Source organism: Octopus bimaculoides, chromosome 9 (genome assembly GCF_046866305.1).
Source record: "Octopus bimaculoides isolate indiv1 chromosome 9, ASM4686630v1, whole genome shotgun sequence".
Classification (NCBI taxonomy): domain Eukaryota; kingdom Metazoa; phylum Mollusca; class Cephalopoda; order Octopoda; family Octopodidae; genus Octopus; species Octopus bimaculoides.
The window spans coordinates 14,920,823-14,937,076 of NC_142936.1; the positions used below are offsets into that span (position 1 = coordinate 14,920,823).

General features: G+C 32.6%; 1 protein-coding gene and 1 long non-coding RNA gene across 51 annotated transcripts in view; one reads left to right on the forward strand and one right to left on the reverse strand.

Annotated features, from left to right (window-relative positions):
• Positions 1-16,254, forward strand: part of LOC106874615 (neogenin) — a 303,881-nt gene that overhangs the window by 265,603 nt on the left and 22,024 nt on the right. For 23 of the 50 annotated variants that reach the window (XM_089357144.1, XM_089357151.1, XM_089357163.1 and 20 more), the window contains one exon: positions 8,158-8,306. The exons of the other annotated variants lie outside the window; for them this stretch is intronic. In XM_089357144.1, coding sequence (XP_089213270.1) covers positions 8,158-8,306 — 149 coding nt within the window. The remainder of the gene's footprint in view (positions 1-8,157; positions 8,307-16,254) is intronic. 50 annotated transcript variants of the gene reach the window in all.
• The window catches only part of LOC128248697 (uncharacterized), a 132,827-nt gene that overhangs the window by 77,482 nt on the left and 39,091 nt on the right, over positions 1-16,254 (reverse strand). The window lies entirely within an intron of this gene.

Consider the following 16,254-nt stretch of genomic DNA (forward strand, 5'->3'; position numbering starts at 1 on the left):
GGGAGACCTTGATCTAATGTATCTGCTTTAGCTAATTACATGTTAATTTATTCAGAAGTTGGATCAGCGGAATCATTAGAACTTTAGACAAAAGTGCTTTGCAACATATTATGCCTGTCTAAGAAATCATTTTCCTATCTTCCCTCTTTTTAGCTCATGGTTTTTTCGTAGGGGGTGGGTGTATGTATGATTAAAGAATGTCTTTTTCTACAAATGATTCCCCTCATTTTCATTTACTTGTTTTTTTTTTATTTATCATTGAAAGAACTTGAAGTTCTGGTTGAAGTATTTTAAATATCCACATTCAAGATGTAGAGGCAACCATTCACAGCAGTTACAAAATATCTATCTTATAACTGACCTAACCCATTAGCATTTAAACTGGCGATGTCCAGCCAAAATATTCTCCTCCTATTTTAAGTCCAAATTTGCCAGATCTGGCTTCTCACACCTGTCCTACATTGTCATTCTAAAAACAAGCAATCACATCGTCCAGATCTCAAAGCCACAAGATAATGCATGATTTATTCAAAATAATGTGAATAAATAAAAATTGCATCTTGATATCTGAATGCTAAAGGGTTAAATCTCGAAAACTCCATATATCATAGAATACTATTGAAATACTATTCATCAAGTCTTCCCCTTTCTTTGTGTTATTCGTTTATTCATTCTTGTCACTGTGTCTGATGTTAAAAAAACATGGACAGCTAAGTACCCACACTGTACTCTACCCTCTACCCCTCCTGCTGCCCTGGACCAGGTACTGTAACCTGTTTCATTTACTAGCATGTTCTTTATAACCATCTTTCTCTCATCCTTCATTTTTTTTTTGTCAGTCTTAATATTAGCTCTGTCTCTCTGTCTTTCATCTCTTTTTCCCATATTATTTATTTGTCATCTACCATTTTCTTTCTTAACCTGCTGTCAAATATCCATAACATTTCAACTCTGGAGAAAAGCCTCTGCATTTTCTGTCTGCTTTGTAATCCAACTCCATACTGCACTCACTTGGCAGAGTGCAAAACCAACAAGGCCTCAAGCCCTGACATCCCTTCTGTTACCCTCAAACAATGCAACTCTATGCCAAGACCCTGTCTTCACCAAACACTTCAATCTCTCTCTCTCTTTATATATATATACATATATGGTCTTTGCTTTTTGAAATTGTACTGTATCCAGCACTAACCATTAAGCCTAGTGTTTTCTCTCCAGGCCATTAGCCTTCACGCTTTCCCTGCAGCCATTGAGATGCAAGAGCTCTCAAGAAAGAGGAGCATTCACTCAGTTGATCTCACCGCTCTCGAACCTGTAAAAGTCATGGATACCACCTCTTCCTCCAGACCAACAACACACCCCATATATATATATATATTTTCTTTAAATAATTGTCAAATCTCTTATCTCCACTGATTCTTTTGAGGTTCTGTCTGAAATCAATTGCTCTGAATTTAATTTCACCTTTCTCCATCTAAACCTCCACACACACACACACACACCCCTGCCACTCACATCTTGCCTTATTTCATCTTTTCCTCGGTAATTGGTCTGATTATAATGAAATCGTGATTAGTTTCTTTCTATGAACTTGCTTACATTCTAAAATAAAATGCTTGAAAAATGAAAAAAGGAATATATTCCATTTTATGCCTTTGATTTTTGGATGGGCATGCCTTTGCTCAAATCATTAAATTTACTTTGTCATTTTTTTTTTTTTAAATCAATTAAGAAAATGATTAGCATCCTTCATTTATGCTATTGTTTCATCAATGTTCCTTGTGGGTTTTTAATCCATTCATTTCTTGTCTAAAACATTCAGCCACCATTTCGAAATTTTGAAAAATTTGCAGGAAGAGATTTGAAAATTATAGCATACATTTATGATTCAGTGTGTGTGTATTCTGAAGCTATTGTGAATAATTATCTTATTGGATCATATTGTATTGTTAATTTAATCTATATCATTGCCAAATATCAACTGAAAATCAGGTTTGATTCTTTCTTTTATTTTCTGATCTGCTCTGCTTTCTTCGAAATGATTGGTTATATTGCCAAATACTTAGAATATATGATTTATAATATTCTTTCTCGTTCTCATAGTCATCTTGTCTCAAACAACACCTTACTAATTTACTAAATCTCAGTTTCTTCCAACTCTCTGCTTGTTATTTAATTCTCTTTATTCCTAGATTTTTTTTTTGTCTGTATTCTTTCAAATGTATATTGATGAGGTTAGCATATCAAAAATATTCCAAGCAAATGTAAAATTGGACCAGTTCGGACATCAATCACTATATATATATTTATTTGTTGTTATATATGTAATATGCATGTGTATGTTAGTTCATGTACGCGTGTGTGTGTGTGTGTGTGTCTCAGCTACAAATACCCATCATCATCATCATCATGCACTCACACCTTTGTGTGTAAGATTGTGTTTGTATGTTTGTATTGTGTGTGCATGAATATGTATGTATGATATATATATGTATATATATATATATATATATACATACGCACACGTGCACAATCTCATATTTAATGTATTTATGTGCATTGATATACATATGACTTTATTTTTCTTCTTATTATTATTATTATGTGTTTTATTATGTTGACTTGTCTATATGCAAGAGAAAGAAGAACGTATGCATGTGTCTGTGACTGAGGGAGTTGTCTCTACAACTATGGCTGTGAAAAACGATTAACTGTGTATTTGCCAGCATAAAATATATATTTTAACTTTGACTTGTATTTTTTCAAAAAAAAAAATATTATTCATTGCTTTTTTTTAATATTTTTTTTTTTTAAGTTTTGAAAAACTGTTTTAATAATATTAAACAAATTTAGAGGTGGAAGTTGAATGTAAAATTGTAAATTTTCATTCTTAAGTTGTTTAAAATGAAAAGTCAACAAATATTGAAAAATGTTCACAAAAAAAAAAGAGCCAGAAAAGTAAAAATTTCTAATAATAACAAAGAGGTTTTATTTTTATTTATTTCTTTTTTAATTTTGATATTGAGATAAGTTGGAAAATTCCCTTTGTTAACTTTAATCTATTTCTTCATCTTGAATTTTTATTTTCTATTATTTTTTTTTTTCCTTCAATTATATTTCTCTATTGGATCTAGATGTTTATTTAGCTGTAGACATAAACTGAAAGTAGTTAACTAACTTTTTAAAACACCAGAGAAGTTGTAAAAAAAAAAAAAATATATGAGACACTTATGAAGAAAAAAAAAACAATCATTATGTCATTCCTTTGTTTTTGTTTGCTTTTTGCAGATTTTTATTTTATTTCTTTAATTTTTTACTAAAAAGAAAAAAATTGTCTCTTTGGAATTATTTATTTAATCGCACATTTTTCTTTTCATTAAAGAAAGAAACCAGTAACCATTTAGTTGATTTCACCTGAAACAAACTGAGAGCTTAATAGTCTCTCACATCTCTTTCATATTTAACTTTCCATAGTTGCCTAAAATAAGTTGTAACAATATTTACTTAACTCTTTTGATGTAACTTCCACGTTAAGAAGTCATTATTGTTCTCTGACCAATGTTGCTGTTTAATCCTTCCATAAAACAATAAAAGAAGGGCCAGCACACTAACAGGAAGAGTATTGGGCTATAAAACGCCTGCTTCAATGATTCATGTTACGTATCCAAATTTCTCTGTACTATCCGCATCATTTGAAGTTGTGAAATAAATATTTCACCTGATATGTCCGTTTAAAAAAATTATGCCTCACTGTCAAAGTACAATGAGACCATTTTAATAATGATATTATTATTATTATTGTTAATAATAATAATAATAACTTTTTAGTAAGTAGTCTCAGTAAAGATTTATCACAAATAGGGTCAGATGCGGAGTAACTTCCCTTTGAAGATTGATACTTAGATTATCTCCCCTCGCTGCCTTTATGAAACTGGATATATTCTACATAAATACATACAAACATGCCAGCGAGATAACAGTATAATTTCGTCTGGTCTATTCAAGTATTATTTACGAAAGTACTCAAGTAGTTTCTCAAAGAAATAAAAGCTTATGTGAAATTGTTAAATGGATTGCTCAAACCCCCAAAAATATGCCACGTAAATCAAATAGGAAATAAAATATCCTTCAGTATTATTACATTTAAAAACAAAATTACATTTTTAGCCAGTTTTTAAGCAAATTTCCAACTTGTTTTGTGCTTTTCGTTGGTGAATAAATTATAATCTAAAAAAAATATACAGATTTCTCACTTGCCAAATAATGTGTTAACATTAAAAATCTTTAGAAAAAGTTAGTAATAACTGTGAAGAAATGTAACCAATTTTTAGGGAATAAAATTCTGTTTGTAACTAACTCCCATTTCAAAATAGGGTGTATAATCACCAACCATGTAATATATATATATATATATATTTTTACTTTATTCATTACTTTAGAATATATTTCTGTTTTATTTCTGTCACGTTTATCTTCTCTATTAAGCTGCTCTGCATGTGTCTTTTAATTTTTGATATTTAATTAATTCTGCTAAATTGTACCAATATGGCTCACTTGCACTCTCTCTCTCTCTCTCTCTGGGAAGAAAAAAAAATATCAGTTATCACCATTTAACCGTTTGCTTTGGGTTAATCAATGTTCTATTTAATAATCACAAAAAAAAAAAAATCAGAAGGTGATATAGGGAAGGATTGGGTTTTTTTTTTTTTTTTTCCATGTGTGCTATGCTACTAACAAAGTTTTTAATATTCATCTATTTTTACTAGTTAATAATCATGTTAAAAAAAATAACCTTTTCTTATAACAGCATGATTAATCACTAATACAGGATTTGCTTTAACCATTGTATATCCATTTCATATCATAACACCACTGTCCCCCATTTGTATAAATATTTTGGTATAAATTAATTTTAAAAAAAAAAACAGCAACTCTCCTTTTCACACACGCACAAACTGACTACATTTTCTAAGCCAGAAAATTAATAATTATTCTTACAATTTCTGAGGTGGAGGTGGGTGAAGTGGTGGTTGAGAGTGGTAAGTGTAGTGTGGGGGGTGGGGTGATATTATCAAACTGATTTATATTCCACTCTCCTCTTCCACCCCTACCTTTCACTTTTTTTTATCTGATCAAAATGTTCTATGATGTTAGTTTTTTGATGTGTTGATATATTTTTCAAAAACTGACATTTTTTTTTTTTTTTTTTTACAAAGGTAGCATTAGATAGATACACACAGATGAATATCTTGAGAAATGTTGAACAAAACAATAAATAAATGAAATAACAGAAGAGCCTTAGATTCAAAGTGCATTTCTAATATGCTGTGAGGGTGCTTAGCAAAATAGTCTGTGTTTTCAGGTTTTGCTTATCAGCTGTGAAAACTTTAAAGTAAGTGTCAATATTTAAGGCACTGAAGAAGAAAAAAGTGGGGCCAATTTAATTATAGATAGATATACGACAGGAATACATTTGTTTAATATTCTATTGAATGAAATAACTACAAGCTTTGGCACACTTAAGCTAAGAGGTACACTGACAGTAAGGTTGAAGCTTACTGGCAGCTCAAGTTCAAAGTATTATTATTACTATAGTTGGAATCTTCTTACCATTTTGTGTAATATATATAAAACTAAGCTGTTTACAAATTTGCCCAATAGACAAAAACCAAGACACGTTCCTAATTCAATCAAATAATTTGTGATACCAAACAAAAGGCTATCGAGACAAGAGATTTCTACAAAAGTCTTTCACTCACCTTATGAGTACAGCAGAAAATTATATATAAAAACTATGTTAAAAAAGGTGGAGGTTGTTTGCCAGGTAAAAGAAAGATTTATATATAACTTCACTGAAGAAGAGAACACTACATCAGTATTCTCAGATTTCTAGTTTTTAGCTGTCTATATAGTTCAGTGTACTGTAACTGTCTATAAAACCTAATGTGCCCCCACAACCACTGCGCCTTCAAAACTAGCAAATGACAATACAGATCTCATACCCTCCTTTTATAAGGTTATAAGTATTTCCCATCACATACGGACTTAATGTATGTAAGTGATGCGAAATATTTGCAAAATAGAGTGAAGCACCCTGTTGTGTGCCTGTTGTATATGCATATGTGTGTGTGTGTGCCTTCCAAATAGCTCGTCTCTTATTGTACAAAACTCACTTCAGCAAATTTACAAGGGTGTTGCCTTTGAATTGTAGGTAACTTAAGATGACCCTGTGGATGAAGAATCAACAGGACATTCGTAGATATGAATATATGTATAATGAAGTGAGGTTCTGTTATTTTTTATACACCCAGTTTCATGATGAACTGGACGATTGGTCTCCGTACATTGCAAGCTGACAAAACAACTATCCAAAACATCAAAACCTGCCTTTTCTCACAGCATTTCAACATATTTTATGGTTTTTATTAACAAAATAATTGTACAGCATTTCCATATAGATTCTCCACAGTTGTGATTACATAAATTAATTTAGAGTCTCTAAATTCTTCATTTTTTTTGTTCTTTAATTCCCCCAAATTACTTTAAGGTTTGAATATTATTAAATTGTAAAAGTATCTTTTCATGTCATTTCATTCTTCTTTTTTTTTTTTAACAAAACGACATTTTCACAACACTCTCACCTAATTCCTTTCCACTCTTTTACTTGTTCTACTTAACCAGGCTATGGCCATACTGGGGCTCCATCCTCTAGCTGTTTCATATATCTGCTCTATTTTAGAACCTACAGTCAAACACATGTGCACACAATATACACAAATGGACTGACATATCCATCTATCTTCTCTTTACGAATAACTGTAACACAACTGATACTGGGGCTGTTTGTTAAACACTTATCACACACCGATGATAGATTGTTATCTAGCATAAAGACATAGAGAAGTCTTCAACTATTCCAGCCAAACGTGTTGGTTGGCAGTATAACATATCTGCCCAATTTACATGGTTTTGTTTTGTTTGTGTATTTTCTTAATTTCAAACACAACAAAACGCCAGTAAATTATGAATATCAATTTCTTGATTCCTTCCTTCACTCTGAATTCTAGCTTCTCAAATTTTACCTGAGTATTCTTTTCCCCCAGCTGTTTCTCTTCAATTTTTATCCCACTCATACTTTACTCTATCTATCTATTTATCTCTATTTACCTATCTATCTATCTATCTATCTACACTCACATGACACAAGTATAAATGCAATAGGAATAAACATGACTCCATAGCTCATGAATGCTGTGTCCAAGGTATTTTACCCTTAAACTTTCAGCGAATCAGCATCTCTTATTTCTTTTATGAGTTTCAGCCATATAGTTGCAAACATGCTGGAGCACCACCGTATTTCAGTCTCATTGAAAATTTTCTGGTTTTACATGCCCAGTCAGCAGTGTTCCAGTTATCTGGAACAAGTATCGCACTATATTGAACATCAACAAGCTGCCATGTTGTTAAGTTAACTTTACATAAAGATATTTTTTTCTTTGTTATATCAAAGTGAAGAACTATTTTCTTTCTTTTTTCAATTCCACTGAGATAACCCAAAAGCAAGTATTTTAACACACGACATTGATTTAGAACATGTCTTCTTTCCTGTTTGTTTACACAAGTTCTTGCTTAACATATCTGTCTGTATGTAAGTGAGAGACAGTCTTATGGGTTAGTGGACTATTAAAGTTTATTTGAAGACTTCATTTCTATGTAGTGTGTCTAGCATAACTGAGCCTCATATAGTTGTTTCCTCTCTAAGCAATGTTGAATGAGAGTGTTTAAAACTCAACCTGAAAAGATATCAAGACACTCACTCAGTACTCAGCTACTTACCAAAGTCTATAGGTTTGGTCCCTACCCTGTTTCATTATTTTACTGGGTGGTCGGTTGTGTTGGGGGTTTGTAGACTCCAATTGCATCGCATTTGTACATACACATTTATACTCATGCACAATTTAATTCATTTGCTCCATCCCTACCATCCAAAAAAAGGGGCCATTATTTCATCATATATCTCTTCATAAATCATAACATCAAAAGAATTAATCATTTTTTTTTTTTTTAATATTTAAAAAGAGAAGAAAAAAAAAAAGAAAGCCATAGTCTTCGGCTGCTTACTCCATACGTTTGATGCTAACGTTTTTTCTACAATTACAGTGAAGCCTCAACAAAGTTCTAGCCCTTATAAAAGACCCAACCCTCCAGTATCAAGTGGCCCTATAAAACCCCGCTCACCAATGCCAATAGTAACACCTAAGGCCCCAGATGTTACTCTAAAATCAGGAAAAGAAGAGTCTGAAATGCAGGTAAGGTTAGGACTGGAGAATATCACACAAAAAGTAATAAGAAAGATATATTGTATATATATATAATCACACACACACACATAATTATATATATATATATGTCTATATGCATGGAATTTATGTATATTCATACATACACACTCATATACAGAGAGAAAGGATTGTACAGGAATAGATGTGTGTGTGTATATATATATATATATATATATATATATATATATACGCAATTCATAGAGAGAGCAGTATAAGAATGGATGTTTATGTGTATGTATACATGCATATATATGTATATATATATATATACATAGATATAAAATAGTCACTATATAATGTGTATTATATATATGTAAATATGGATTTATGTTTCCTCAATAGATATGGTTCGCTTTGTCAGTATCTTACCATATCAGTGTAAAAATTCTCTTATTTCTGAGAGATTTTCTATCTCTTTCCTTCTTTCTTTCTTTCTACCCCCTTTTGAAATATATTTCAATTTCTCTCTGTCTCTCCCTCTCTATTTTCTCTTTTTTCTTTCTTTTCTTATTTTTTTTTTTTCTTGGATTACTGCGTCGAAAGTCTAACGTTCTGTGCTGTGAGAGCTTGGTAACAAAAATTGGGGTTTAACAAACTTTAAAATTTTTTTCACTGTATAAATATACAAATATATCTATATATATAACAAACGATGTATAAAAATATGTTTTTATATACATAAAAACAAGCAACAAACATATACCGAATAACGGACTCAATACATATATGGAGTCGAATATTATAATTTTGTTAACAGTGACTTCAAAGTTTTGCCAACATTGGTTTATTCAAGCAGTTTAAATGACTCGACACTGGAAAAACTTAGAATTTACTATCAACAAAAATTGTGTGTCCATACATACATACATACATACACACACACACACACACACACACACACACACACACACACACACACACACACACACACACATATATATATATATATATATATATATATATACACATACATCTATATATATAATTTTTCTTCATCACTGATGACATGACTTCATGATCTTTTTTTTTCTTTTGTCTGTTCATTTTTTTTTTCCCCAACTTAATTCCCTTTTGTCTTTTCTCTCTTCCAAACCCCAGTTTCACACTAAAATTAATAATAATGATATATAATACTATTATTATTATTATTATGATCTTTACTATTAGCATCTTACTTGTTTCTCCCTGTCTGACAGTTTCATTCAGATGAAACAATCTCCGACTAATCAACTAACAAACGAATTCCTTCCTTCCTTCCTTTCTTTCTCATTCTATCCTCTTTTTCTTTCCTTCTTCCCTTCTTTCAAAAGAAGAAACGGAATGAACATGTTTAGCATAAGATCAGCAAAACCACATGTAAATGCATCCTCGAAGCCATCATTCCGCAAATAGATTATATTGTATCATATCATATATTCATATCTCATTACTAGATATTAATTAGAATGGAAACAGTCTTCATAATAGTAATTTAATTAATTTTCCTTTTTTTTTTAATTATTAATATTTCTATTTTCAGTATTCTGCTGATATATATACATATATATATATTTTTTTTATTTACTTAGAATAATTTTTAGCTATCATCATCCTCATCATCATAATCATTATCAACCTTATAAATATTGTTATTATTATTATTATTGTTACTATAATTTTTTTTTTAAATGTTTTTTTTTTTAAGAGCAGACAGAAAACCTGCGATGCATCAGTTTAAGATGTAATTAAAATGGTTCATTTAGAACAATTTCTTTATGAAATAAAAGACAAAAAATTTTACTTCAAAGAATATTTCATTGGTAAAACCTCCCTCCCTCCCTCTCGCTCTCTCTCTCACACACACTCTATATATATATATATATATATAGTTTACATAATGTTATATAACTAGCATAAAGTTTTCTCTTTGTAAATTGCTCTTTTTTTATCTTACATATTTTCTCTTATTTCTATCTTTTACTTTTCTTAAAATTTCTCGCGTATGTGTGTGCGTGTGTGTTTAATGTAAACCTTGCTCTCTTTCTCTCCAAGTTCTCCCTTTGCAACCACCAGTCATGGAAGCTAATAGGAACAATTAGAGGGAAAAGCCTCAGGCTAGCCTTACATAACAGTGCCACTGACATTCCTACTCCCCAATGTCCTAATGGAGCTATTATCCTGCGTCTGAAAGAGATATCATATCTTGTGCTCACATTCTTATTTTGCACCATCAGCTCTTTCCCCCCCCCCCCCAAACTCATATATTTATTCATTTTCTCATCCGTCTATTTATCTATCTATCTTGTCTATATATCTATAACCATATATATATATATATATATATATATATATATATATATATTCACAAACACACACTTGCACACATACATATGTAATATACGAAATTGTTTTGTCGGATGTTCTGAGACATCAGGAAAATTAGTATAATGTTTTTTTTTCTATCCAATATTTTATTCTTCACTTCAAAAATATAAAGTTGTTTGGGGTTTATCTTAACCCTTTAATAACCATATTTCTACAGGGTTAAACAATCCTTACCTAAATTGGTTTTGAAAATAATGAAGAATTTTGTACAGTAACTTCATCATTAACAGGAAGTTTGTATCAAAAAGCCAGGGACAGTTTCGGGCAAGTTGGTATCAAAAGGGTTAATCTTAGTTAAGGAAATGATTTTAAAAAATTTAATTTTTTTTTTATTTTTATTTTGCTTATATTATTTAATGTCCTTCAAAAAACAGGCATAACAGCCACAATTTACCTGTTTCAGCTTTCTCATAAGCATGAATGAGTCAGTATGCCCGTGCAAGAGAATATTGCTTTGTTTTCTCAAGTTGATTCTGACACCAACTTTTAAAGAAATCTCAAAAGAAAATACCATCCTTCAACATACTCTATTTATGTTTGTTTTTTTTTTGTTTTTATTCCATATATATATATATATATATATATATATTTATTACGGAGATGTACTTGCATAGCAAGTGACCTGATCTGATATCGTGTGCTGGAACGAAAACAATTGCAGCATGGAAGGTGTTTATAAGCCATTTCAGAAACACACAAAAACCGTTAGATTCACTTCAACATTTAAATTTTAATTTGTGTCAAAATATTTTTGTCGCTTTGAGACCGCGACCTGTTCACTGACAAAATTCCATGCTGCATATCCATGCTGTTATATATGTATAACATAATTTCAGTTTTGTTAAAATTATAACCTGGAAGACTCTTGATAACCATCTAAAACACATCTTTATGCACACCACATGTGTACACACATGCTGTTCTGTTCTACTTTCTGATTGTTGTGTATGTTATGAACTATGAAGATGTTTCATCATACAGTCTACAATTCTGTCATTCTGAATATAAAAGTGAGTTAGATAATGTTAGGTTAATTGTGTGATTACAGAGTTTGCTTTGCAGCTTCGCATAGTTTTTTACTTTAGTTCTTTGAGTGACTGTAATCTACCGTGGTCTTAAGATGACCAAGTGTCTTGTGTGTGGAATTTAGAAATTGTATGGATACCTGTCATGTGTGTTTGCACGTATTGCTTTCAGTACAATCTGTGATGTGGTTGATATTAAGAAAGGCATCCAGCCTTAGAAAGCCAACTAAGAATCTTTTCTACTCCAACCACAAGGCCTGAAATTTTGGGGGAGGGGGCCAGTCAATTAGATCGAACCCATAACACAACTGGTACTTAATTTATCGACCCGGAAAGGATAGAAACCTAATGAAGAATGAAGCCTACAAATGAGACATGGTTTTCCAGCCTGTTTACGAGAGCTACAATGAGCCACCCTACCTATGCCAGCATGAAAAAGCAGGCTTAAAAAAAATATATATATATAAAGGATATTACACGATAGACGGAAACTGAAAGAAGCCCGTCGTATATGTGTGTGTGTGTATGTGTATGTCCCCCCAACATCGTTTGACAACCGGTGCTGGTGTGTTTACGTCTCGTAACTTAGCGGTTCGGCAAAAGAGGTCAGGGTCGATAAATTAAGTATCAGTTGCATACTGCGGTCGCTCTAATCAACTGCTCCATTAAATCTTCTGGGAGAAACAGCTGTGAGCTAGTGAAGATCATAAGATAACTGTTTATTCCTTTATCAGTTGAATTTCTTATATATGTGTGTGTGTGTATATATATGTGTGTGTGTATATATATGTGTGTGTGTTTGTACGAGTGGCTGTGTGGTAAGTAGCTTGCTTACCAACCACATGGTTCCAGGTTCATTCCCACTGCGTGGCACCTTGGGCAAGTGTCTTCTACTATAGCCTCGGGCCGACCAAAAACGGAAACTGAAAGAAGCCTGTCGTATATATGTATATATATGTATGTGTGTGTATATGTTTGTGTGTCTGTGTTTGTCCCCCAACATCGCTTGACAACCGATTGTGGTGTGTTTACGTCCCCGTAACTTAGCAGTTCGGCAAAAGTGACCGATAGAATAAGTAGTAGACTAATAAAGAATAAGTCCTGGGGTCGATTTGCTCGACTAAAGGCAGTGCTCCAGCATGGCCGCAGTCAAATGACTGAAACAAGTAAAAGAGTATATATATATATATATATATATATATATATATATATATATATAGGGAGAGAATTCACAAAAACAAAAAAACAAAAGGTGGTGTAGACAACGAACAGATGTATTAGTATAAAGCCCAGGAAGTGAAAAACTCTTTAATATTTCGAGCCTACGCTCTTCCACAGAAAGGAACACGGAAAGAAACAAGGAGAGAAAAAAAGAATGTGTAGTGGCTAGCGATCTATCATGGCATTATAAGATGCATGTTTTTTTCTAAAGGTTATTTCAAGAGAACTCTGCCTTAGTCAGTTTGGTGATGGATAAGTTGTGGGTGTGGTGCTGTCGGTCTACTTTCTTGTTGTTGGTTACTCCGGTATAATCACAGTTAAATATTACTAATTGCAGTTTCACACAAGCATACTAACAAATTAAATATTATTGTAATTTTATATTATTAAGCATATAAAATATATGTTAGGGAAAGAGTGCGTGGATTGGCAGTCATTAGAGCATACGACAAACTGTTTTGCAGTATTTCTTCCAGTTCTCTTTGCTCCGAGTTCAAATCCTGATCTGGACAACTTTTCCTTTTATTCTTCCAGAGTCATTTAAATAAAACACAAAACTAAGGTGTTAGATTGGCAGAATTGTTACTGCCAAGCAAGATTCCATGTGGGTAACAGACTTCATCTGTCACCTGGTTTGACACCTCAACCTGGTTCTTGTGTGCCTTCGTTGGAGTTTACTTTGTTGCAAGCATTCAGGACATGTCCCTTGTATTGAGGACACTTCCTTCCTACAAGTTTTAGGGGTCTTGGAAAAAATAAGAGGTTTTGGGTGGTGCTACCCTTCCTGCCCTTACAACGCATGTAATCTTTTACTTGTTTCAATCATTAGACTGAAGCAATGCTGGGACACTATCTGGAAGAATTCTTAATCGAATGAATTGACCCCAGTATTTTTTTTTTAAACCTAGTACTTATTCCATTGACCACTTTTGCTGAACTGCTTAGTTACAGGGGCATAAACACAACACCAGTTGTAAAGCAGTTGTGGAGTATGTCATCAGACACCTACACACACATTCGCTGCTTTCTTCCAAGGAATCTAATGCTCTTAGCTTAGTTTTTCCTTGGGGCTGGCCAAGGAGCAATATCAAGAATAACCAGCCGAAATTGCAAAGATAATCTGGATCTCGACTGAAGAGAGAAAACTCCGAATGACCTGTCCGTGTTTTCTTTGTATCGTCTATCTGGATGTTTTGCGTTTTTGTCCCATTCTGTATTATTTATATATATCTTCATATATATATATATATACATACAACAAGATTCTTTCAGTTTTCATCTACCAAATCAATTCACAAGGCTTTGGTCAGCCCAAGGTTATAGTTGAAGATACTTATCCATGGTGCCACACAGTACCTGGAACCATGTGTTTGGGAAGCAAACTTCTTACCACACATCCACATCTAATAAAAGTTTTAAAACACAAAGTAAAATGAATTAAAAGTGCATGGTGTTTATTTATGAGATGAGTGAGTTTACATATGTGATACAATACCTATATAACTAAGCATATTCTTTCCGATTGCATTTTTTTTTTCATTTTCTTCCATGTCTAAAACCAATCCTATGTATTTGCAGTTCCATTTAATATTTTATAACATTTTAATGGTGTTGTCTTAATTTCGACCTACCATTTTCGATGGCATAAAAGATGCATGGGCATATTAAACACACCCCTATTTCACCCAGATATTAAATGCACCTCAAGTTTTTAATGCATCAAAGCATGTAATATAGGCTCAACTTAACATAAAGGTCCCAGGGTGATATTTTGGGGGGGAAAAAATATGCGTCTTGTGTGCCATCAAATATCATAATATACAAAGCAAAATTCCTGTTGTTACTTCTATAATTTGAAATTTTTATTTCAACCATCTCATCTTTTACTATGGTGTAATTTTTTTTTTTCTTTTTGTTACATCTTTGTCGTCATCCCTCCGCCCCCCCCCCCCTCTCTCCCTGTCTTTCTTCAATAGCATCCAACTTTTTTCATGCTAGTCTTTGATTTTTACATTATCACATTTGTTAAAATTACTCAAACCCCTATCTTGTAATTCTAACATGATCGAGAATCTTCAACATGTATCGGTTTGATTTGACCCAGTGTTATGCATGCCATTGTTCGCTTAACATTTTGTTTCATATAACCTGTTACTTCAATAAGAAACCTTTTCATTTTTTTATTCTTATTCAACTCCATCAAACTATGGGACCAATACAGGATTTTAGCATTAGAACCATTATTTAATAAAAACCTTTAACATTTAAATTGGCCGTGTCTGACGCAAATATTCTATCTACTTTTAATTTAAAACTGTCCAGAACCAGCATCTGACACCATTCTACAATGTCATTCTAGGAATTAACAATCGTATCATCAAAATCTCAGAGCTCAAAGATAATGCAAGATTAATTCAAAGCAATGTGAATGAACAAGCATTTCATTTGATAGAGTAATCTGAAGGCTAAACAATTGAATTATACCCTGAAAAATTTATGTTTGAACCAGCAGTAATGACCACCAAGAAAGAATGTGCTTAACTACATAGATATTGTACCATCAACCACATAGACGAACTTGCTTTTCATCCTTTTGGGGTTGATAAAATATCACTCAAGTCCTGGGGTCTGGCTATGTGCCAGAAATGAAAAAGAATTATTATTGGTATTATTATTAAGGCGGAAAACTCGCAGGATCATTAGCACACTGGACAGAATGTTTAGCAGCACTGTCTTGTCTTCTCGTTCCAAGTTCAAATTCCACCAAAGTCGCAGGATCAACGAAATAAATATCAGTCAAGGACAGGTGTCAATGTAATCAACTAGACCCCCTCCTTCTCCAAAATTTCAGGCTTTTTACCTGTCGTAGAAAGGATTATCATTATTATTATTATTATATTGAAGGCGGTGCGGTGCGCTGGCAGAATCATTAGCACGCTGGGCAAAATGCTTTACGGCATTGCGTCCATCTTTACATTCCGAGTTCAAATTCCACCAAGGTCAGCTTTGCCTTTCGTCTTTTCGGGGTCAATAAATTAAGTAGCAGTGAAACACTGGGGTTGTTGTAATCGACCACTCCCCTCCCCCAAAATTGCAGGCCTTGTGCCTCTAGTTGAAATTATTATTATTAAGGCAGTAAGCTGGCAGAATCATTAGCATGCTGGGTCAAATACTTAGCAGTATTTCATCCATCTTTATGTTCTGAGTTCAAATTCCACCGAGGTCAACTTTGCCTTTCATCCATTCAGGGTTGATAAAATAAGTACCAGTAGAGTATTGGGTTTTAGGTAAATGCTTTACCCTCT